The sequence below is a fragment of the Podarcis liolepis genome (genome assembly GCF_965112155.1).
Source record: "Podarcis liolepis genome assembly, chromosome: 14".
In the NCBI taxonomy this organism is placed as follows: domain Eukaryota; kingdom Metazoa; phylum Chordata; class Lepidosauria; order Squamata; family Lacertidae; genus Podarcis; species Podarcis liolepis.
Genome location: NC_139569.1, coordinates 46,746,960 through 46,770,537, shown reverse-complemented (window position 1 = coordinate 46,770,537; position 23,578 = coordinate 46,746,960). Strand labels below are relative to the sequence as shown.

The 23,578-nt window shown below is 47.6% G+C and overlaps 1 protein-coding gene across 10 annotated transcripts in view; it reads right to left on the bottom strand.

Moving 5' to 3' along the window:
• CELF6 (CUGBP Elav-like family member 6) overlaps nt 1–23,578 on the bottom strand; it is a 196,132-nt gene that overhangs the window by 37,032 nt on the left and 135,522 nt on the right. For 7 of the 10 annotated variants that reach the window (XM_083475851.1, XM_083475849.1, XM_083475853.1 and 4 more), the window contains 2 exons: nt 6,950–7,078; nt 4,331–4,410 (listed from right to left, as the gene is read on the bottom strand). In XM_083475851.1, coding sequence (XP_083331977.1) covers nt 4,331–4,410; nt 6,950–7,078 — 209 coding nt within the window. The remainder of the gene's footprint in view (nt 1–4,330; nt 4,411–6,949; nt 7,079–23,578) is intronic. The other 3 variants (XM_083475852.1, XM_083475858.1, XM_083475855.1) reach the window with 1 other exon arrangement.

The following is a 23,578-nucleotide window of genomic DNA, read 5'->3' as shown; positions in this document are numbered from 1 at the left end:
CTCCCACTGCTCTATCGGACGCGTCTGTCTCCACCCTCAGCGGTCTGCTGGGGTCGATATGCAGCAGTTGCTCTTCCGACACGAAGAGACGCTTGAGTGTCTGAAAGGACCGCTCCGCCTGCTCCGTCCAGATGAATTTCTTTTTCTTGGAGCTTAGCGTGTCCGTAATAGCTGCCGTCTGCATCGCGAACCCCTTGATAAACTTGCGATAGAAATTGGCGAATCCGACAAACCTCTGGACCTCTTTCCGGTTGCGCGGGCTCTTCCAATCCAACACCGCACGAACCTTGGCGCTGTCCATGGCTAGCCCCTTGTCCGACAGCTTGTAACCCAAGAAATCCACCTCCGTCGTGTCGAACTGGCACTTCTCCAGTTTGGCGTACAGTCTATGCTGCTGCAGCCTCTTCAGCACCTCCCGAACGTCCTGGTCGTGTGCTTGCTGCGAGTCAGAGAATATCAGGATGTCATCCAGAAAGCAGACGCACTTCTTGTAGAGGAGTCCCGCCAACACGTGATGCATAAAAGCTTGAAAACAGTGAGAACCGTTTTGCAAACCAAACGGCATCACTCTGTATTCGTAGGTGCCCAGAGGCGTGAACATGGCTGTCTTCCACTCATCGCCCTCCCTCATGCGGATGAGATTGTACGCTCCTCGCAGGTCCAACTTGGTGAACATGCGTCCCTTGCGCACTGTCGCCAGCAGGTCGTCAATCCTGGGCATAGGGAAATCGGAGGGCTTGGTCATTCTGTTTAAGAGGCGGTAATCCACGACCAATCTGTTTTGGGGCGTGTCCTTTTTCTTCACGAAGAAAACAGGACTGCCCCCTACTGCGCTGGACTCCCGGATGAAACCGCGCTGCAAATTGTGATCGATGAACTGTTTGAGTTCCTGTAGTTCGTCCTCAGACATGGAATATAGCTTCCCCTTCGGCAGCGTCGCCCCTGGCAGGAGGTCAATCTTGCAGTCATATTGCCTGTGCGGTGGTAGCTTGTCTGCCCCTTTCTCGCAGAAGACCTCCAGAAAGTCCGCGTATTTGTGGGGAACTGCTTGCAACGTTCCCAACTGCAGTTGTGAGTCCTCCTCCTCCCCCTCCTGCCTGGGCAGGATGCAGTGTTCTGCGCAGTAAGAGGAGCCGAAGATCAGCTGTCTCTGGTACCAAGCCAGCGTTGGACTGTGCCTGTCCAGCCAACTCATGCCCAACACAATGGGCGTGTCCGACAGTCGGGTGACATTAAAACTGATGACTTCCCTGTGGTTACCAAGTTGCATCACCATTGGTGGCGTCTGCTTCACCACCTGCCCCCCTAGCAACTCTCTGCCATCCACTGTGACGACTTGCAGGGGCAGAGTGGCAGGCAGCAGCTTTATAGCGTGCTGCTCCACAAAATCCTGTGCTATAAAGTCTGCGTTGCTTCCAGAATCCACAGAAAGCGGCACTTCGATGGTGACTCCATTGGGTAGCTGGAGAGACGCTGTGAGTTGCACTACTGGTTTGGGTGGGAGGGGGTCCTTGGGTTGCAATATCGCTGGGGACTGCTTCACTGATGCGTCTGGCTGGGCCCCAGTGCCTCTGTCTCCAGCCAGACATCGTCATTTCCCTGCTGGGCTTCGCTGCATTGCGTGGCCACTTTCACCGTTGCGGAGGCTGCAGTGTGCTTGGAGCTCCTCTGGGGACACTCTTTCGCCAAGTGTTGAGGGCTCTCGCATATGTAACACTTCCTGGTCCCTCTAGGAGGTTTAGTCTTGACTGCTGTCAGTGCAGAGGCTCTGCTAGCTGACTGAGCCCTGGCGCCTCCCACTTCCATAGGTTCCACTCCCCCTCCTGGCGGAGGTGTGGATTGCGCACGCGCTGCTTCCCTTGGAACGAAAGAGAAACTTCTCGCTGCTTCGCGCCCTCCACGTCCTTCATCTCTGCACCATGGACGTTCTTCCAGCCTCACCCCCACAGTCAGCGCCCTTTGGACCACCTCCTGCGTGCTTCGGGGCCTCTCCCCCCTCGCAATTTCATCCTTCACAGCAGAACTGAGACCCTCCCAGAACAGGTCCCTGACTGGGGGCGAGTCCCGGTCCCATTCCAATGCACTGACCAGCACAAAAAAGCGGGCGTGGTACTGCCGGACGCTCGCCCTCCCTTGTTTCAGTCCATGAATCTCCCGTCGGGCAAGATCCACATCAATGGTAGACAAAAAACATGCATCCATCGCTTTGATAAAGGCATCTGCACTCTGAAGCGCCGGATCTTTATCCCTCCACAAATTGCGCAGCCACGCTTTCGCATCCCCATGCAAATGGGACAGTATAAACCCCACTTTCTCTTCCTCATCTCTAAAGTCTTTTGCCAGCAGTTGCAGTGCGCACATCACATCTGCTCGAAAGTTGGGGTACTGTTGTAAATTCCCATCGAAGTGAGCCACCAGCCCTCCTGCTCTCCGTGCCAACCCAACCCCCTCCGGTCTGGGTCCTGGCTGCCCGTGCTTAACCCATGCTTCAAACCTGGCGTGGAGATCCCGGTAGGCGGCTGCCGCATCCTCCTCCCTTTTCTTGGATGCCAGTACCTCCGCATTCAATTGGGTAACCGCCTGTTGCAGCGCTGAAACTTTCTCTGCTTCCGTCATCTTTGCCAACCGTCGTGAGCTTGCTCCCACACACCGATCCCCTCCTCCAGCTGCTTCTGTCTCCGCTGCGAGGTATCAGGTGTCAGAAGCTTGTGAGACGGGTCTTACTGTCAGGGCTGCCGCCCAGTCCCAGCTCACATAGGACCAAGTCAGCCAGCGTTCAGTTTCAAAGAGTCTTTATTGGATTACAGGTTCCATTTCCAAACTGCAACGTGCAGCCCTACTTCTTCTAGGTCAGAACGACGAAGACCCGTCTGAGTCTCCGCCTCTAGCGCACCAGCTTAATACCCTAGCCTTGCTCCACCTCCTGCGCCTTTCCTTCCGTCTCTGGGTCCTCCTGCCCCCCTGGGTCTCTCCCTTCCTACTCTCTTCTGACGCGGACCCCCCTGACCCTTCCGCCTCCTTGCGGCGGGCTTTGGGACCCGGTTCACTCTCTGGGCTGCTGACTGCGCCAGCTTCCGTTACATTTGAACTTGGCGCGCGCGCCCAACTCTCCACTTTCCTCTTGATCGTTTCCTCGCTCCCCGAGGTGGGCGTGACTACTCCTGACTCATGCCCTCCCTCCTTCTGAAAGTCTCTGGAGCCCGATATCTGGTCCCCTTTCTCCCCGCTGCTCCCGGCTGGGAACGTGGGTCCCGATCTCCAACTGCTGCTTTCTGATCCCTCTCTGGACCCTTCTTCCTGGGGTGTCCCCCTGCTCTCCCCCCTTGCTCTGGCTGCTGGCGCTCCCTTCTGGGAATCCTCGGACTCGCTAGACAGGCTCGGTGATCTCGGGTCGTCATCCCCACTCATCCTTCCTTCGTATTCCTCCCCCTCGCTCTCTGTCTCCTCCCTTCTCTGCGTCTCTGCTCCTGAACCCCTGACAGTATGTATCATCTATCTATCTGTCTGTCTGTCTGTCTGTCTGTCTGTCTGTCTGTCTGTCTGTCTATCTATCTATCTATCTATCTATCTATCTATCTATCTATCCATCCATCCATCCATCCATCCATCCATCCATCTATCATCTGTCAAACTGCATCAAGGAAGCACAAAAGCCTGCAAGTAACTAAGTTCCACTCTACAAATTAATCCAGGATATTTGGGTCTGGCCATTTTGTATCAAAATACACAAAGTTAAATGCCTCAAATATTTCTAATATGTTCTCTCGATGACTGTGCACAAACCACAAAACATTTAAAGAACTGAAGTTTACCTCTCTGAGAGCTCAAATGCCCAGCACCCTTAACAAACGACAGTTCCCAGGTATCTCTTTTTTTGAGGAACCATGTGGTTTAAATATATGGTGTATCCTCAGCAATGCCCTTGGATTCCCTGCCACTATCTCAGATGCTTTATGGTGAAGAGAAACTTCGGCAAACTTCTTCCCACGCAAGACACCACAGGAGTAGAAGTTTAAGAACAAGGGCAAAGGTGTGGATGTCTTTTGCATAGCCCTCTGGCTGAGCACAGGGAACACCTAAACCAATCCCCCATCATAGAATCATAGAATTGTAGAATTGGAAGGGGCACTGAGGGCCGTCCAGTCCAACCCCCTGCAGTGCAGGAATATCCAGCTGTCCCAAACCTGCAACCCTGGCATTATCTTTTGTTTTATTTTTTATAATAATATTTATTAATTTTCCAACAAATTGAACACAACACTACAAAAAACCAAAAAATTATCAGCACCACGCTCTAACCCACTGATTCGGCCATTTGGCCAGCACTTACCGGCATGGTCTGACTGCCGTGGAGACTACTGATAGCGGCTTGCGCCTCTGCATGACTCCCGTATTTGACAAAGGCACATCCTAAGAGGAAAGAAAGGATCAATGGTCAGCTCAGAGGCATATCCAAAAACCCCCCAAAACTAAACCCAGAGTGGATCTCCATATTGGCAAAGCCAGTCAAGGTGGAGAAATGCAAGCGGTAGCCTGAAGTCTGGCTCAGCTAGGATTCTTTCTCCCCACTGTAAGGCAATGCATGCCCGCTACTGCAGGGTCAGGTCACAGTTTGCTTTTGGTTAACGTGGGTTGAACAGCATCCCATGTTCCACTAGCAAAAGACAAGCATAGCGCCGTCACTTGAGAATGGCGTGCACCTGCCTAAGTGGCCAGATTTGCCCATAATAAACAGGGGGAGAGGCTGCTTCTTCCTGTGTGTGTTTCAGGGTTGCAAAAGGTTATGTTTCAAATCATTAAATTTGGGGCCGATGCTTCCCCCCCACCCAATAAAAGGATTCAGTGTGACTCTCAGAAATTAAAATGTACAAAAGTGTAAAACAAGAGGCAATTCAACAGCAATATCCATAATATATGAAAACCAATTCAAAGTGGGCTTTCACAACAGACAACACAGGTCATGTGTTTTGTTTTTGCACTCTGTGAGGTGCCTGTTTGCTCAGAAATAAAGTTCACTACGCCTGGTTGGGCTTAGTCCAGGTAAATGTGCATAGGACTGCAACCTTTAAATCAGTGGGTTTTCATAATAATAATAATAATAATAATAATAATAATAATAATAATAATAATAATTTCAGACCCACCCTTCACTGTAGGTCCCACAAAGTGAAAATGCAATGTTAAAATTGGTTTAAACACCTGACAATAAATGTCAAAACCAGTGTAAAGGACTGCAATACCTCAAGGACTGCCTCTCTCTCTATGAACCTGCCCAGACCCTGTGATTTTCCTCTGAGGCCCTTTTTCGTGTGCCTCCTCCACGTGAGGTCCAGAGGCTGGCAACACGAGAATAAGGGCCTTTTCTGCATTGGCTCCCCATTTGTGGAATGTTTTTCCCTGGAATGTTCACCTGGTGCCTTCATTATATGTTTTTAGGCAGCAGGCAAAAACATTCCTCTTCAACCAGGCCTTTGACTGATTAATATTTAATAATAATAATAATAATAATAATAATAATATCTTTATTGTCATTGCCCCCTTCGGGGACAACGAAATTACTTGACTGTAATTGACTGTAATATTCCACAGCCTTTTAAAAGTATCTATGGGAAGTAGGGGTATTGTTTTGTGTTTAGTTTTAATTATTTACCATATTTTTTGCACCATAACACTCACTTTTTTCCTCCTAAAAAGTAAGGGGAAATGTCTGTGCGTGTTATGGAGGGAATGCCTACGGGTGGCATGCCTATGGATTTTCCTCCTCTAAAAACTACGTGCGTGTTATGGTCGGGTGCGTGTTATAGAGCGAAAAATACGGTACTTGTTTTATCCTGCATCTTATTCTGTGAACCACCCTGCATTCTTATGATAAAGGGAGGAATAATAATAATAATAATAATAATAATAATAATAATAATAATAATACTGTAGGTGCTCAGAAGGATTGGAGCATACTACTAGCAAGCATCAGGCAATGGGAAAGTAGCAGCTATTCTGGTGACTGGGGGCGGCCGCCGAGACCACATAACACCGGTCCTGAAAGACCTACATTGGCTCCCAGTATGTTTCCAAGCACAATTCAAATTGTTGGTGTTGACCTTTAAAACCCTAAACGGCCTCAGCCCAATATACCTGAAGGAGCGTCTCCACCCCCATCGTTCTGCCCGGACACTGAGGTCCCGAGCCGAGGGCCTTCTGGCGGTTCCCTCATTGCGAGAAGCCAAGTTACAGGGAACCAGGCAGAGGGCCTTCTCAGTAGTGGTGCCTGCCCTGTAGAATGCCCTCCCATCAGATGTCAAAGAGATAAACAACTACCTGACATTTAGAAGACATCAGGGAAGTTTTTAATGTGTGACATTTGAATGTATTTTTAATCTTTGTTGGAAGCCGCCCAGAGTGGCTGGGGAAACTCAGCCAGATGTGTGGGGTACAAATAAATTATTATTATTATTATTATTATTACTATTATTATTATTATTATTATTGCATAGGGAATATGTGCTGAAGCAAAAGGCAAGTCCAGACCCAGACTGGAACAGGTAGATCCCAGCGTTCGGACCCACTTCTTTTGGCCACCGCTCTATATTATTATTTATATTTTGGCTTCTCCTGTGCAAAATAATAGCTGGCCGAGATATGCTTGCGTGGCAGACATTGCAGGGAGGATCTTGATCTCAGCCCTGAATAACTCCTCCCATTCCCTTTTACAAGGCTGTATCTCATACTGGTCCATTTAGCTTAGTTTTGTCTGCACTGACTGGCAGACGTTCTACAGGATTTCAGACTTCACCTGCAGATGCCGGCAGGGATTGAACCTGGGAACGTCTGCCTGCAGAGCACAGATGCTCTACTATTGAGCTGTGGCCCTTCCCCATAGTAGGAAAAAGCAAGCTGCGTCACCCCTTTCTGGTGTTGCCGATGTCATTCTCCGCCGCTTCTTGTTCCTCACCTTTACTGGCTCCATCGGGGCCTCTGAGGATCGTGCATTCTTCGATCTGGCCAAAGGGCTCAAAGAGTCGCCGGACGTCATCCTCACTCTGCTGCTTCCCCAGCATGCCCACAAAAAGCTTCCTGTCTTCTAAAAACAAACCACTCCTCATTAGCAAGAGCCACGCAAAGCCACATGCGATTAGTAGGGCAGAACGGGAGCACAGGTGGGGGCTTATTGACTTGGCGGCTGGTCCAGGCCAAGGCTTTGGACGGCAACTATGAACCCTTGCAGGGGCTTGCTGGACGGGCGAATGGCCTTTGTGTCTGGGCTGCTGTTCTGAATCATACTTACTTGCATTGAACTCAATGGGATGTATTTCTGAGTATTTCTGAGTACATGAGGACATAAGAACAACCCTGACCCACCAAGCCTAGCAACCTGTTCTCAGCCTGCAAGCATTGTGAATTTGTCACGAGTCCCAAAGAGGTGTCATGGGGGTGGGGTGTCTGAGACAAAGAAGGGATGGGAGGGACCATCAGGTGGGACCCAGCAGGATGGGAGAAGCATTGGTGGGCCCTAAAGAAGTGTCAGAGAGCCAGTGTGGTGTAGCGGTTAAGAGCGGTAGACTCGTAATCTGGGGAACCGGGTTCGCGTCCCCGCTCTTCCACGTGCAGCTGCTGGGTGACTTTGGGCTAGTCACACTTCTCTGAAGTCTCTCAGCCCCACTCACCTCATAGAGTGTTTGTTGTGGGGGAGGAAGGGAAAGGAGAATGTTAGCCACTCTGAGACTCCTTCGGGTAGTGATAGAGCGGGATATCAAATCCAAACTCTTCTTCTTCTTCTGTTAAGAGTCTAGGGCTGGGGGGGGGAGGGGCTGGCCTGGAGGATAGTGAGCTGGATCCTAAGGAGGGACCAAGTGGGGCGTTCTAATCCAGCATCACGAGACCCCCCAGCCCATTCTCCCCTGTTGAGCAGCCACCGTTGGTGCCTTCTGCTATCAGTGATGCGCTTCCTTTGAAGAAGGAGGCTGCTGAGCATAAATCAGCTGAAACTTGGTCTCCAAGGACACAGAGATGCCAGTGTTGGTGCAAAAAGACCTTGTAAGCTCAACTCACTGAGAGGAATGCCTGTTTGCTTGCCCAGTTTGGAGACTCGGACCATTTGCCACACTAAGTGCCTGCCCCATCCTTTAAAAAGAAGGCACAGGGGGTGTCTTGTTGGGTCAGTATCTTAGCTCATGCTTAGCCATGTGCCTTTCACCCTTGCCTTCCCTATGTACTGCGCTCATCTTCACCGTCAAGATTTTGGTAGAAACAGAAAGCCAAGTTTGAGTCATTCATGCAGCAGTGAGGGCCAGGACAGTATTACGTTTACAATTTTCTTGCAATTTCATAGCTGATTTCTTACGTGCCATGTTTATTTCAGTGTCCGAGATGATGCTCTGTTTTGTTGCTAATACCTCGGGTTGAATGCACTTCGGGTTGAGTGCATTGCGCTCCGCGGCAACCCGGAAGTAACGGAGTGAGTTACTTCCGGGTTTCGTCGCTTGCGCATGCGCAGATGCTCAAAATTATGTCATGCGCATGCGCAGAAGCGACGAAAAGTGACACTCGCATGCACAGACGTGCCGTTGCTAGTTACGTTTGCTTCTAGATATGAATGGGCTCCGGAACGGATCCCGTTCGTATCCAGAGGTACCACTGTAGTGCTTTATAGAATGTGGGCCTTCTCTGGTATTTCCATAGTTGCTGTCTACTGAAGATGTTTTAACATTTTGTCAGTGGCTTAGATGTTCTGTTCAAATACCAGGGGTATATAAATTGTCAAGCAACTAGGAGAAATCCAGCGGGCGCTGTGTCTGCATGCTAGGGATTCCTCGATTCATGGACTTGGGACAGGCCAGAGGTACAGAATCCCCTACAGACAACTGTCCAGCCTCTGCTTGAATTCCTCCAATGAAAGAGAGCCTAGCATCCTTTTAAGTAACTGGTCACCTTTACCATCACCTAACAGCCAACAAAATTTCTGCCCTCCTACAACTTTAGCCCATTAGATCAAGTTCTACCCTCTGCAGCAGCAGAGAACAAATTTTTGCCCTCATTCACTCAGTGGTGATTGGCCCACTAGCGTAAATGAGGCCGTGCCCCACTACACCTCAGAAGGAATGTTTTTAACTGCATTATTATTATCATTACTACTATTATTATTATTATCATTAGGGCTTTTTGTGACAGTACTCACTTGTACAGAGTACTATCATCTATGTTTTTGCTGCCCATGGCTGCCATTTTGTGTGGGCACCCACAGCACTCTTATCAATATAGGGGCACTGGCACCTCACCATTAAAACAAAAAAGAGCTGCTAGTGTTATTATTATTATTGTTATTATTATTATTGTAAAGGTAAAGGACCCCTGGACGGTTAAGTCCAGTCAAAGGGGAACATGTGGAGAAAGAAGGTGGGGGTGGAGGTTGATGAGAAGGAATGGGGAATAAAGGGGTACCGTATTTTTCGCCCCATAGGATGCACCGCCCCATAGGACACACCTAATTTTTTTGGGGGGGGGATAAAGAAATTTTTTCCCCTCCCCAGGCACGGGGCAGGCGCGGGGGAAGCCCGAGCTTCCCCCAGCCCCCAGAACAGCCTGCTATCTGCAAGCCTAGGGAGCCGCGCCGGTCTCCCCAGGCTTGCGGAGAGGTGCGCGAAGCCCGGGGGCGCTCTTCAGCGCGCACCAGGCTTCGGAATGCAGGCAGCTCTGCGCTACTCTCCGGAGCCCCACGTGGCTTCGCGCCAGGATCCAGAGGGTGGCGCAGAGCTGCAGGAAGCCCTGGAGCCCAGGCAGCTCCGCGCCACCCTCCGGAGCCCCGTGCGGCTTCGCGCCGGGATCCGGGAAGGTGGCGTGGAGCTGCAAGAAGCCCTGGAGCGCAGGCAGCTCCGCGCCACCCTCCGGAGCCCCGCGTGGCTTCGCGCCGGGATCCGGAGGGTGGCGCGGAGCTGCAAGAAGCCCTGGAGCCCAGGCAGCTCCGCGCCACCCTCCGGAGCCCCGCACAGCTTCGCACCGGGATCCGGAGGGTGGCGCAGAGCTGCAGGAAGCCCAGGAAAGCCTGCATTCACCCCATAGGACGCACACACATTTCCCCTTCATTTTTGGAGAGGAAAAAGTTCGTCCTATAGGGCAAAAAATACGGTACTTGGAATGAGAAAGACAGAGATGGAGGCGACGAGGCTCCAAGAGAAAGAGAGACGGTTAAGTAAAGTAGCAAGCCGTTTCATGGTTATGATTGACTACCCAAATAACCCTCCGCTGCCAGCCCTGCCCAAGGGACATAAATAACTTAAACATCATTGGAGTGATGGTAAATAATGAGTGTTTCGCGATTATTGCCGGCATCTGTCTTCCACGGCCCTCGCACCAGCGCTGGGCTCTAATGGCGTCTGACAACGGGAATAAGGTGGCCTGTCAGAGTGCGCAGGGCGGAAAATAAATAAATAACAGCAGGGCACAGTGGACGCTTTGTCAGGCACTAGGAAAATTAGTTAAGAGACCAGGGCTCATACATTGTCTAGTAAAACATAAACCATCTCTATTAAAAACAACAACACCTGTCCCTGTATAGTGTTGTAGGCTTTGGCTTAGCTTAAATTTCCTTGACACTTCTCTCCTCACCGCAAGCGCCTCTTCAAAGAGGATTCGAATTTCTGCCTCACTTATGGCCTAAGCCGGAGTCTTACTCCGAGCCAAATTCTTGCTAGTCTGCTGGCCAAAAAGGGAATGATAATGTGAAATTTGAGGAAGCGGCGGCCTTTAAGGATCCAACACTTCATAGATAAAAATAGGGACCCTCTTGTAGGGATGGAGGGGGGAATTTAATTCACATCTAAAAGGGAACCTATTGAGAAGACTTTTGATAAGAAATTAGAGAAGGAAAATGTAAGGTGTGTACACTAAGTTTGTGAAAATGGATAAATAAAAATAAAATAAAAAAGGGAACCTATCAAACCTGCATTTTCTGAAACAATTTCAAACTGAGCCATCTTTTAAAATTTGCACTTCTCTAAATTTTGCAGTTCAGTTCTCTAGCCAAGTAGCATGTACAAAAATTGATGATGATGATGATGATTTTTTATTATTAAAATTTGTATACTGCCCTAAACCTGCCGGTCTCAGGGTGGTTACAGCATACAAAAATGCATATACTGGGGCAAAGTGTTCATTAAAATGCAGATGTCAGTGAAAGTAACATGCAAAAATGCATTATATATGGGGAAATCACAAAGAAAAAAAGTGCATACTGTATTGGGGAAAATTGCATGGAAAAATGTGTAAGGAACAGTTTGCAATGAAATGCTGCTGAATTTACATGAGGGACAGAACTATCCAAACTGTACAGAAATTTATTCATGTCTGTGAGAACATTGGCAGGATTGTTGTAATAACCTGCAGTTTTATAAGAGTATATATTTAAAGTAGATGAATGCATGAGCAAATTAATTTGGAGATGCAGGAAATATTAAAAAATAAATTTAAGGAACCGCAGAAAGAGGGGGAAAGAAGTCGAGTTTTGAAATGTTGAAATGATTGTAAAATTATTGAAAAGTATAAAATTGAAATTATTATTATTATCATTAATTATTATTATTATTGATAATAATAATAAAGCAATGATTGACTGGGTACCTGCAATGCTATACATAAAAAGAGAGCTTAAGGAACTGCAGAAAATGGGGGAAGGAAGTCAAATTTTGAAATGTTAAAATGATTGTAAAATTATTGAAATGTATAAACCTGAAAATCATTAATAATAACAATAAGAATTTTCATGAGGTGCTAAATCAAAAATATGCAAAGAGATGTGGAAATGTGAAGACTAGAAAAATGAGAAGCTGAAACTGACAGATCCTCAAGGCTGGTATCTGCACCTGACATCTTGGGGCAGCTGTCAGGGTTCAAATGCCCCAGCAGGGTGCACAGCTAATGCTTATGTTGGAATCCTCTTTATTATCATTTTCTGACCCAGCACTCCCAGTGGCAGCTGACTGAAGCCACCCCTTTAATTTCCCACAATGTTCTTGATGCAGCATCACCCTGGAGCATTGTGGGAAATCATGGCTGCCCTGTGTTGCTCACAGCCATGCCATTACTGCAGGGCAAACGCACCTGAGCCCACTGCCAAAGGACGTTTTGCCCCTTGCCCCCTCAGACCTCGATCCAGTTCTGTCTATACTCATTCTTCCAAGCCCTGCTGAAGGCTGTATTCCTTCTTATCCCTTTTGTCTGCATTCATTCCGGTTCTCCTTCATTTCAAAAAGCCAAAGTGGGGCTTGCTCTTTTTCACAAGGCCGGCCACAAACCAATGCAACTGTGCCGGCCGAATTGGGGAACTATTAATTAAAAGTGGCCTCCTGCACTTTTAATGATTTCGTTCCCAGGCGAGTTAGAGGCATATTTTGGTATATTTCATCTGATCCCCTGGGAAAACAGTGCAGGGCCAAAGGGATAGAGCACTGCTGATCTGGGCATTGAATCTAAGGTTTCTTGCATCTGAATCCTACAGTCCATTCCAGTGGGCTTGTGGGACTTGGGTGGAAAGGGCCGGCCGTTCTGCCACAGCACGTTTTACCTATCAAACATCTCTTTGCCACTGACCTCTTCAAAGGCAGAGGAGCCGCCAGATGGCCAGAAACTGTGCTCTTGGGCACGTGCTCTTGGGCAACGATAGTGCCATCCTCTTGCAATGGGATTTCTCCTCCTCCACAGAGCCCGGCTGAGGCAGCTTGCTTGTTCTTGCCTGTCTATTGATTTTTAATCCCTCACCAATTACATTCTGTAAGTGGGTAATTTATTTCCCAGTTCCCTTTGGGACGCACGGAGCTTTTGCTGGCACCAGCTGAGTCGTGTTTAATAACTACATCTCTCTCTGAATACACTGTTATTTACCCTGCTCAAGCAACTGAACCCTGGGAATAAAACATCACTGGGTTTAAAATACCGATCCTCGCGTGCATTTGTCTGCAGACAGGCGCCATAGGAAATGGGCAAGAAGGTGCACAGAGAGATAGAAAAAATGGGGCATTAGAGGTTTGCCAAAATCTACCTATGTCTGGTTTGATGTAGGCCATTAAAGCAAGGAGAGGCAGTGTTCCATAGTGGTTAGTGTTGGACTGGGACCTGGTAGACCAGGGTGCACCCCCCCCCACTCGCTCATGAAACTTACTAGGTGACACTGGGCCAGTCACTGCCTCTCAGCCTAACCTACTGCACTGGGTGGTTGTTGTGGAGATTAAATGAGGAGGGGGAGAATCATGTACGCCACCTTGAATTCCTTGTGGGGGGAAAATGGACTATAACTGCAGTAAATTCATGAATGAGTGCTGCTCAGAACGTTCTGGCTCGGTTTGCATTGAAAGGGCAACACTCCTTAAAACAATACACAAAAGGAAACATTGTCACCCTCTGAGATTTCTACTTCCCCAGATTCTGCAGTGCAATTCTCCAGCCTGCTTGTGTACAAAGATGCATATGCCAGGGCAAACTATGCACAAAATGCATACGTTACGGAAAACAGCATGCAAAAATGCATGATGTCAGTGAAAAGTGCTTGCAGAAATGTGTATACAGTGGTACCTCGGGTTACATACGCTTCAGGTTACAGACTCCGCTAACCCAGAAATAGTGCTTCAGGTTAAGAACTTTGCTGCAGGATAAGAACAGAAATTGTGCTCCGGCGGTGTGGCGGCAGCAGGAGGCCCCATTAGCTAAAGTGGTGCTTCAGGTTAAGAACAGTTTCAGGTTAAGAAGGGACCTCTGGAACGAATTAAGTACTTAACCCGAGGTACCACTGTATTGTATCAGGAGAAATTTGCTAATGAATTTTCGTGAGAACCTTTAAAAATTGTAGAACTGAATGGAAGACTGGAAAAAAGGGGAAAGACAGATTCACTTATTCCTATGAGTTTCCTGCCAGATGCTGTTGGATTTTTAAATCCCATCAGCAACTCATTCTTCCTGCTGTTGCTGCTGCGCTACCATGCACTGCAATAAGACTTGTTCTCGGTTTACCAATTGTGGTTTGCTCAGGGACGTGCCTGGTGGTCATGTTGCAACCTTTTTCTTATCATTGAATTAACTTTGGAGATGTGAACCTTCTTTCCATTCCTCCACCCCAGGAAAACACAGAAAATTCTCACAAGTCAATCTGAGAAACTTTTGGAGCAATGGTTCACCTCTAAAATAATGTATGTATGTATGTATAAGTTTTAATTAAAAGTACTAGTCCATCTCTCATGATTGTAGAGTTTGGTTTGAACAAATTACGGGGAAAATTTTACAATGTGTTTTTTGATGCCAAGCACGAAGCCAATCTTTGTTATAGGGCGAGCTACTGGCCTGGTATTTCCCCTAGAGGGTGCTAGTCATCCATTGGCCACAATCCCTGCAGCTTCTTGAGATGCAGAAAGAGCAGAGGAAGGGGGTCACAGCCAGCTAAGCTTGGGTGTTAGACCCACACTGTCAAGGCCAGATTATGGTATTCTGGTCAGCATATTGACAACCCTTCAATAGTTTTCTAAAAGCAACAACAGGTAACTAGAACAACATTTTTCAAACATCTCAGTATACTTGTAGTTACAGATAGGTAGCCGTGTTGGTCTGCCATAGTCAAAATAAAAAAATTCCTTCCAGTAGCACCTTAAAGACCAACTTAAAGACCAACTAAGACTAACTAAGTTAGTTCTTGGTATGAGCTTTCGTGTGCATGCACACTTCTTCTTCTTCAGAAGAAGAAGTGTATCTGAAGAAGTGTGCATGCACACGAAAGCTCATACCAAGAACTAACTTAGTTGGTCTTTAAGGTGCTACTGGAAGGAATTTTTTTTATTTATACTTGTAGTATGATTCAGTCTTCTGGCTAATGGAAAGGGCTGCAAAGACTCCTATCTCCAGAGTACGATCTGCTCCAACTGTCTCTTGGTTTATCGCTGCAAATGCTGCACTCGCAACTTCTACTGCAAGGATTGTCAATGTGGCATCTACAGGCACAGCAATGCGTCTGAGGTCTTCCCTTAGTACCCATGAGGCCTCTCCCTGCCACTTGGTCATGAGGTGCTGAGAGTGGTTGCCTTTATCTTGAAGTATATAGATCGGAGGAAGGAAGTTGGAAATGTGACAGTCTTTCCTATTTCCCCTTTCAGCTCTATGGGCTTTTCAAGTCTCCGATGACTTTTCACTGGCTGTCACTTGGGAAAGCAGAATGTGTGCTCATTTGTGTGAACGTGTCTGTCAGGGGCTGCCTCAGGTCTCAGCTCACAAAAGACCAACGCCAAGCTCTTCTTATATACAAGGATGTTTATTGCAGTTCATTATTGATTCCACAACCGAGGCGCGCAGCCCCGCGTCTCTAACGTCAGACATTTGAAGTCCCCTCTGAGTCGGTTCCTCCTCTACACCAACTTAAGAGGCTTGTGCTAGACCACCTCTTCCTGTCTTTCCTTTTCCGCAGGGTCTTTCTGCCCCCCTGGGTTCCTTCCCTCCTGCTCTCTCCTGAAGCGGATTCCTCAGATGCCTGTTCCCCCCTCCTTCGTGCTTTGGGGCTAGGCTCTTCCTCTGGGCTTTCTCCATTTCCACGCGCCTCCACATTTGAACTTGGCGCGCGTTCGCCACCCCTGACCTTCCTTTTGACACTTACACTACTCCCTGTACTACTCTCCGCCTCTTCCGGCAGGACGTCCTGCCCCGATCTCCTTCCCCTGTCTCTTTCCTGCTCCGCTCCGTGTGTCACACTGGGAACTCCCCTCTCTTCCCTTCGTTCCTGCTGGGAAGCCGGCCCCGATCTTCCACTCCCGCTCGGGGTTTCCCTGCTGCTTCCCTGCTCCTGGCAGGTCCCCCCTGTGACCCCCCTTGTCCTGACTAGGGGCGCCCCCTCCTGAGAATCCTCCGATTCACTTGAGAGACTCATGGAAGATCTCAAGTCATTGTCATCCTCTTCCTCACTGTCCTGGGATTCTTCCTCGTCGCTCTCCGTCTCCTCCCTCACCTGTGCCTCTGTCTCTGAACCCCTGACAGTGTCGTTCTCTTTCTATGGGAAGGGCTGGTTCAGAGATGGAGGGAGATAAATGACCAGAGGGTGTTGCTCACAGCTCTGGTTCAAAAAACCCAAATTCCTGCTCTATTCTGCAAAGTTCCTCTGGGATGAAAAGATGGCTGAAAGAAAGAGCAACAGGTGCATCTAAACCCTGTAAAGTTAGGCTTGCCATATTTCAAACAGCTTTTTGGGCGTGTGTGTGTATGTGCAAATTTATTGAGCTTTTTAAAGTTTTGCCCAAAGTTGTTGAGCTAATTTGAAGGAAAATCGCCAAAAACGACACTGCCAGCATGGGTTGCCATACATCCAGATTTCTCTGGACATTTTTACGATTTCCGTCTGGACGCTCCTCCCTAGTACAGTATTCCGGATATGTCTGGGAAATTCCGGACATTCAGCAACCATAGTAAAGTGCATACCTGGGATGCTGGAAGGCTGGCCCTACCCTTGGGCAAAGTAAGGCGGCTGCCTCAGACGGCAGGTTTTGGGTGGACAACAAAGTGTTAGTTATTCACAGTGCTTTTTTTGCTGGGGATACTTAAGGGAACATAGCACTAGCACCTTTCCTCCCCAAATGTTAAAAGTGCAACACTTACTGCGACAACTTCATGGTGAGTACTGGCACCATTTTGACTCAACAAAAGCACTGATTTTTTAATTTGATATTGTTGTATTTTTAGTTCCAGAGAGGAGGAGAGATTGTTTTCTGTCTCAGCTGTCAAAATCACTTGTATGCTTTGGCCACACCCACAGCACACATTTAAAGCACTGTTATAATACTTTAACAGTCATGGCTTCCAACACTGCAAGGAGTCCAGTGAACTGTAGTTTGCAAAGGATATTGAGAGCCTCTAGCACGGACTTAGCATCTGAATGGTTTCATCGGGTTCTGAGTCAATGAGGCTATGTGACCCAGTGCAGCACAGTGTGAGGTCTCTCCCCCCCCCCAATGTTCTACTCTGCTTCATGGTACACTTTTTATTACAATGGTACAGAAAGTTTTCCATGTGGCCTCCCACCCAGGCCCTACCCCAGGCCAGACTTGCTTGGCTTCGACAAGGCAAATGCATCAAATCATTCTCTAGTCTAGGCGCTTTTCACAAGCTGAGTTTAATTGCTCAAATGTTCACTGCTTTATAAACCATGAAGTGCATGCTTTCTCTAAGGCAGCTTGATAAGTTGCTTTGAATGGCTATTTTCTTTTTCCTCTTCATACAATATTTACCTAAGCTCATGTTATAATTCCATGTGCTTTGTGCTGGTGAAGATGCTCAAAACCACCTAAGAAGGAGGCAGAACCAGCAGAGCTGGGCTTCTATCATTGATGGGCTACTGCTGGTGCTGTGCCAGAGGGGACATCATTGTTTTCCTGACCCAGTTACGGCAGTTGTCATGACATTTTACACCTTCCTTTCATAAGGATCTTATGAAGATCCTTTCTGGAAAAAACAACAACAAACAAAGACCCACAACCAGGTGCCAAAAGGAGTAGTTTAAATGTGGTCAGTAGAAATCTCTGCCTAGAAATACAACCAGGTATGAAAGGTACTTTCTTGGGCTCCATGATCACTGCAGATGGTGACAGCAGTCACAAAATTAAAAGACGCCTGCTTCTTGGGAGAAAAGCAATGACAAACCTAGACAGCATCTTAAAAAGTAGAGACATCACCTTGCCAACAAAGGTCCATATAGTAAAAGCTATGGTTTTCCCAGTAGTGATGTATGGAAGTGAAAGCTGGACCATAAAGAAGGCTGATTGCTGAAGAATTGATGCTTTTGAATTATGGTATTGGAGGAGACTCTTGAGAGTCCCATGGACTGCAAGAAGATCAAACGTATCCATTCTTAAAGAAATCAGCCCTGAGTGCTCACTGGAAGGACAGGTCATGAAGCTGAGGCTCCAAGACTTTGGCCACCTCATGAGAAGAGAAGACTCCCTGGAAAAGACCCTGATGTTGGGAAAGATGGAGGGCACAAGGAGAAGGGGACGGCAGAGGAAGAGATGGTTGGACAGTGTTCTCGAAGCTACCAGCATGAGTCTGACCAAACTGCGGGAGGCAGTGGAAGACAGGAGTGCCTGGTGTGCTCTGGTCCATGGGGTCATGAAGAGATGGACATGACTAAACGACTAAACAACAACATGAAAGGTATCCGTAAAAGGAGTCAAATTTGAACACAGCACCAAGCCATATTGAGGACAACGTCTTTGGATGTACAATGCTGGTGGTCCCAGTGTGTTGCTTCAAGCATTGCTGTTAAGCCTTTGTTAATAATCCATCAGTTGTTTAACTGAATGGTTTTCTATTCTCTGTATCATGCGTTCCTCAGATCTGTCCTACCACATGCCATTAGCAAAACTGTGTGGGGTCTCTTTGTAATTGGTTTCACTGTTGCTCTTCAATCTTTATTTAGGGCTTTTTTGAAAGAGAAGAAGAAGCCTGGATAGCTCAGTTGGCTAGAACATGGCACTGGTAATGCCAAGGTTGCAGATTCGATGCCCTTTTGGGACAGCTGCATATTCCTGAGGGTTGGACTGGATGACCCTCAGGGTCCCTTCCAACTCTGCAATTCTATGATTCTATGAAGACCATAGGAATGGAAGAGCCCTGATAGATCAGGACAATGACCTAGCTAGTCCCTCATCCTGTTCTCACAGCGTCCAACCAAATGCCTATGGGAAACCCTCAAGAAAAGCTTGAGCACGTAAGCGCTCTCACCTCCTGCAGAATCAGCAAGTGTTCGAAAGCATTACCGCCTTGGATAGTGGAGGTGGGACTGGCAGAAATGACTGGCAGAATCCGTGACCAGGGAGAAGAGTCGGCAGAAGAAGATTGGAAAAAATTTAAAGACTATTTACAAAAATATTGTAAAATTAAGGAATGTTGAATGGTGTTGGATTGAACTTAAGGGGTTTCAAGCTGTAATTATGATAAAATGATTTTCTTTTTTGTAAGTAAGAATTTAAAGCTACAATAATTTAAGAGGTTGAGATAAGGATTTGCTGTATAAACAACTCAAACTGGGTATACAAGAAGGGGATGTATGAGGAGGTCGGGGAAACAAGTTACAAGAAAATAAGTTGTGAAATTTATGTGTTTTTAATATTTTTATGTTGGTTTTTTCTTTTTGTTTGTTAAAAATTGGAAACTTCAATAAATATCATTAAAAAAAAAAAGATAGTGGAGGTGGAACATGGCCTTCATCTCCCTCTCGCATATCTCCAGAGCTCGTTGGCATCCAGTGAACCTGACTAGTAGAAGATTCATGACAAGGAAGACAGCTCACCTTTGTGGTGAGCGGTGTTGTGGCCGGGCATCTGGGCCCTGGCGGTGACCCAGCTCGGGGATGGGGGATTGACGCCCCCTTCTGCGCCTGCTCCGGCCGCGTCATCCCCACTCAGCCAATCTGTGCCGGTGGGGGTAGCTGTGGGTGTTTTACACTGTGGCTCGGCCGGTGGCTTCCTTCTCTTGCCTCCTCGCTGGATCTCCCAGCCTACTCACTCTCTTTCTAAACTTTGGTATGCATGACCTTGCTATGGACAAATGTCAGCCGCCTTGTTGTTGGGGCCAGGTAGGAATTTTTCCACTTGGTAGATTGGCACCTGCCACTTGGTTTCTGCCTACCTTGTAGAGATCGTCACAACGTTGCAAGGTTAGGCATTGGGTAAGTCTTTGTTTAATGGAGGTGAGGTTGTAGCCTCCACCTGCCCCTCCTCATTAAGGGTATTCTGTTAAAGAGATCTGGGGGTGTGGATCCTGTCCGAAGCCCAGGCATGGGCCAGGGTCATGCCACGACCCCAATGGGGACCCCTCAAGGTTCCCCTATTTGATGTAAGTCATAGGGCTCCCCCTTCTGGTGGTTTACTCTTAATTTGACTCCCTGCAGACGGGCGGGACTTGAGATATAGCCTAGCTTCACCCAAAGCTTAAGCCAAATTGCTCACATCTGTAACCAATAAAGGTGTGGCCTGTTTTAGCCCATACAGTGGTACCTCAGGTTAAGAACTTAATTCGTTCTGGAGGGCTTTTCTTAACCTGAGGTACCACTTTAGCTAATGGGGCCTCCTGCCACCGCGACACAATTTCTGTTCTCATCCTGAAGCAAAGTTCTTAACCCGAGGTACTATTTCTGGGTTAGCGGAGTCTGTAACTTGAAGCGTCTGTAAACTGAAGCGTCTGTAACCCGAGGTACCACTGTAATTCTAAGTACCTATGTCTGCACGCTTATTAATCACTGAGGAACTGCAGGGCATGGAGCTTTGGCACACAGCATGCAGTTAACCTGTGGAACTCACTCCCACTGGAGGCGGCGATTTCCACCAACCAAAGAGGAGTGGATAGATTCAGGGAGGATCAAGCTACCGGTGGCTACAAACTACGACAGCTACACTCTGTCTCATGGTTGGAAGCAACACACTCTGAATGCCCGTTGGCTTTAAAAAAGGACTAGACAAATTCACAGAGAGAGGGCTATCGATGGCTACCAGCCACAATGGTTTTGCTCTGGAGACCACAGAAGGGGAGAGGGTGCCTGTGCTTGCAGATTTTTGGCCCGTGTAAGAACAGGAGGACACTGACAAACTGGAACGTGTCCAGAGGAGGGCAACCAAAATGGTCAAAGGCCTGGAAACGATGCCTTATGAGGAACGGCTAAGGGAGCTGGGCATGTTTAGCCTGGAGAAGAGGAGGTTAAGGGGTGATATGATAGCCATGTTCAAATATATAAAAGGATGTCACATAGAGGAGGGAGAAAGGTTGATTTCTGCTGCTCCAGAGAAGCTGACACGGAGCAATGGATTCAAACTACAAGAAAGAAGATTCCACCTAAACATTAGGAAGAACTTCCTGACAGTAAGAGCTGTTCGACAGTGGAATTTGCTGCCAAGGAGTGTGGTGGAGTCTCCTACTTTGGAGGTCTTTAAGCAGAGGCTTGACAACCATATGTCAGGAGTGCTCTGATGGTGTTTCCTGCTTGGCAGGGGGTTGGACTCGATGGCCCTTGTGGTCTCTTCCAACTCTATGATTCTATGATTCTATTCTAGGATGCTAGGCTGGAAGGCTCACTGGTCTGATCCTGCAGGCTCTTCTTTCTTATGTTAAATAAATAATAAATAAAATAAATAAACCTTGATTGTCACTACACCACCTGTGTGCAGTGAAATTAATGAGCGCCCCCCAACATGCACTCAGTCTTGTTCGCGCTCTGGGTGCTTGTCAGAAGTCAATTACACCACTATTTTTTTCCCCATTCAGCAGCCCAACAGCCCACAGATAAAAACTGCTCTTTAACCTGTTGGTGCAGCTGACTATACTTCTGTATCTCCTGCCTGAAGGGAGGAGATTAAAGTAATGTTGGCCAGGGTGTGAGTAGTCCCTAAGAATTTCCCTCGCTCTCCTGAGGCAGCGGTCTCCCGCGATGTCATTTAGCGAACTCCGGGGACAAGCCCATGGTGTCATGTGCTGTATTCGCCACCCTCTGTAGGGACTTCCTGTCCGTGGCTGTCAAACCAGCGTACCACACTGTAATACAGTATGAAAGGACACTTTCTATTGTGGCCCAGTAGAAGGAGATCATCAATTCTGGTTTGACATTGTTCTTTCGCAAGACCCTATGTTCCCATTTAAAGATGTATTTTATCTCAATGCATGCACTTCCAAATGCATTTTATCCTGAAATATGTATTTTTAAAAATACATTTTGGTATGGTGTCTTTTGGGTGTGTTTTTTTTTTGAGAACAGTACCACAAAAGGAAGAGAAGAGTGAAGTGCAATGGATAATTAAGTTCTGAACCACACATTAGTTGAGGAGGTGCAGATTAGGTCACTTTGCAGAAATAAAATTCCTCAAGCATCCCTAATCATTGGCTGTTAGGAGTTCCAGCTGCTTGGTTGGCCTCCCCTCTTGCCTCAGAAGCCCTCAGAGGGAGCTACTGCCTGGCAACTGCCAAGTGCCAGCAAGGGAAAGCTGCTCAGCCCCCACTCCCTTGCCTCAGGCTGTTGGAACTGCAGCAGCAAGGATCATTCAGTTTGTAACTGAAGGGTTAGCCCTGTTAGTGTTAAAGTCAACTAGCCAAGAGGAGGAGGATGCTACTGAGGAAGCAGGCACAGTGGCATGATCTCCAGAGAGGTTACACATGCTATTATGTTTGGTTGAATGTATCCCTATTATTCAGGGACGCGCGGGTGGCGCTGTGAATTAAACCACAGAGGCTAGGACTTGCTGATCAGGAGGTTGGCGGTTCAAATCCCCGCGACGGGGTGATCTCCCGTTGCTCGATCCCTGCTCCTGCCAACCTAGCAGTTCGAAAGCACGTCAAAGTGCAAGTAGATAAATAGATACCGCTCTGGTGGGAAGGTAAATGGTGTTTCCGTGCACTGCTCTGGTTCGCCAGAAGCGGCTTAGTCATGACCTGGAAGCTATCTGCGGACAAACGCTGGCTCCCTTGGCCAATAAGGCAAGATGAGCACCGCAACCAAAGAGTCGGTCACGACTGGACCTAATGGTCAGGGGTTCCTTTACCTTTACCTTTATCCCTATTATGCATGAGGAAAGAAAAAAACTCTAGGTTCCTTTCTGCTCAAATTATATACTGTTTTTGATCAGTTTCCTCAGTAAAGTGTTATCAGGATTTCTTTTCTCTCTGGGCACCGCCTATGTTATTTAAGTAGCTTTGCTAGTATAGAGGCCATCAGTGGGCTCTGCTGTCTACTAGGTGGAGGCTGAAGGGTCACACCAGGGAATGCAGGCAGGACATTTCAGTGGAGTAATCATGTGGACAGCATGTTTATTTCTCTCACTGAAACTATGCCCAGTCCGTGTTGCATTGTGCAAATCTTTTGTAAGATGCCTTGAGAGCAGGATATACATATTCTGAATCAGAGATGGGGAACCTGTGGCTCTCCTGATCTCATTGGACTGCAGCTCACATCTTCTCTGACCATTGGCCATGTGGACGGGAGCTTCTGGAGGCTGGAATCCAACAACATCTGGGGGGGGGGCAACAGGTTCCTCATCCATGGGTGAAGCCAGGGGAGTGCAGGGGTGCACAGTGCCCCCCCAAATCAAGTAAAGAAATAGAAATACTTAACTGACCAATTGTGTCGCAGATAACTTGGTTCTGCCCCCTCCAACATAATGCCTGCCCCCCCCCCAAAATAAATCCTGGCTATGCCCATGTCCTCATCCTCCCCCTTTTTACATAAAAATCCCAACTATTTGCCTCGAGAATAAGACCAATTTGATAAGAGCATAACCAGTGTTATTCTTCTAGAAAAAGAGGGGCCAGAACTCACCATGAACGCCTCCCTTGTTCTCTTATAATGGCAGTGGAACCCACCTGAGAAGTGCTGGAACTGAGTTCTAGCAAGTTCCAGCTTAAAAATTGCTCTGGGCATACCAAGGATTAAGGCTTTCTGGGAAATGATATATAATGAACTGAAAAAGGTATTTAAATATACTTTCCCGAAGAAACCAGAGGCCTTCCTCCTGGGCATAGTTGGCCAATTGGTGTTAAAGAAGGATAGAACTTTTTTTATGTACACTACAGCAGCAGCAAGAATTCTCAT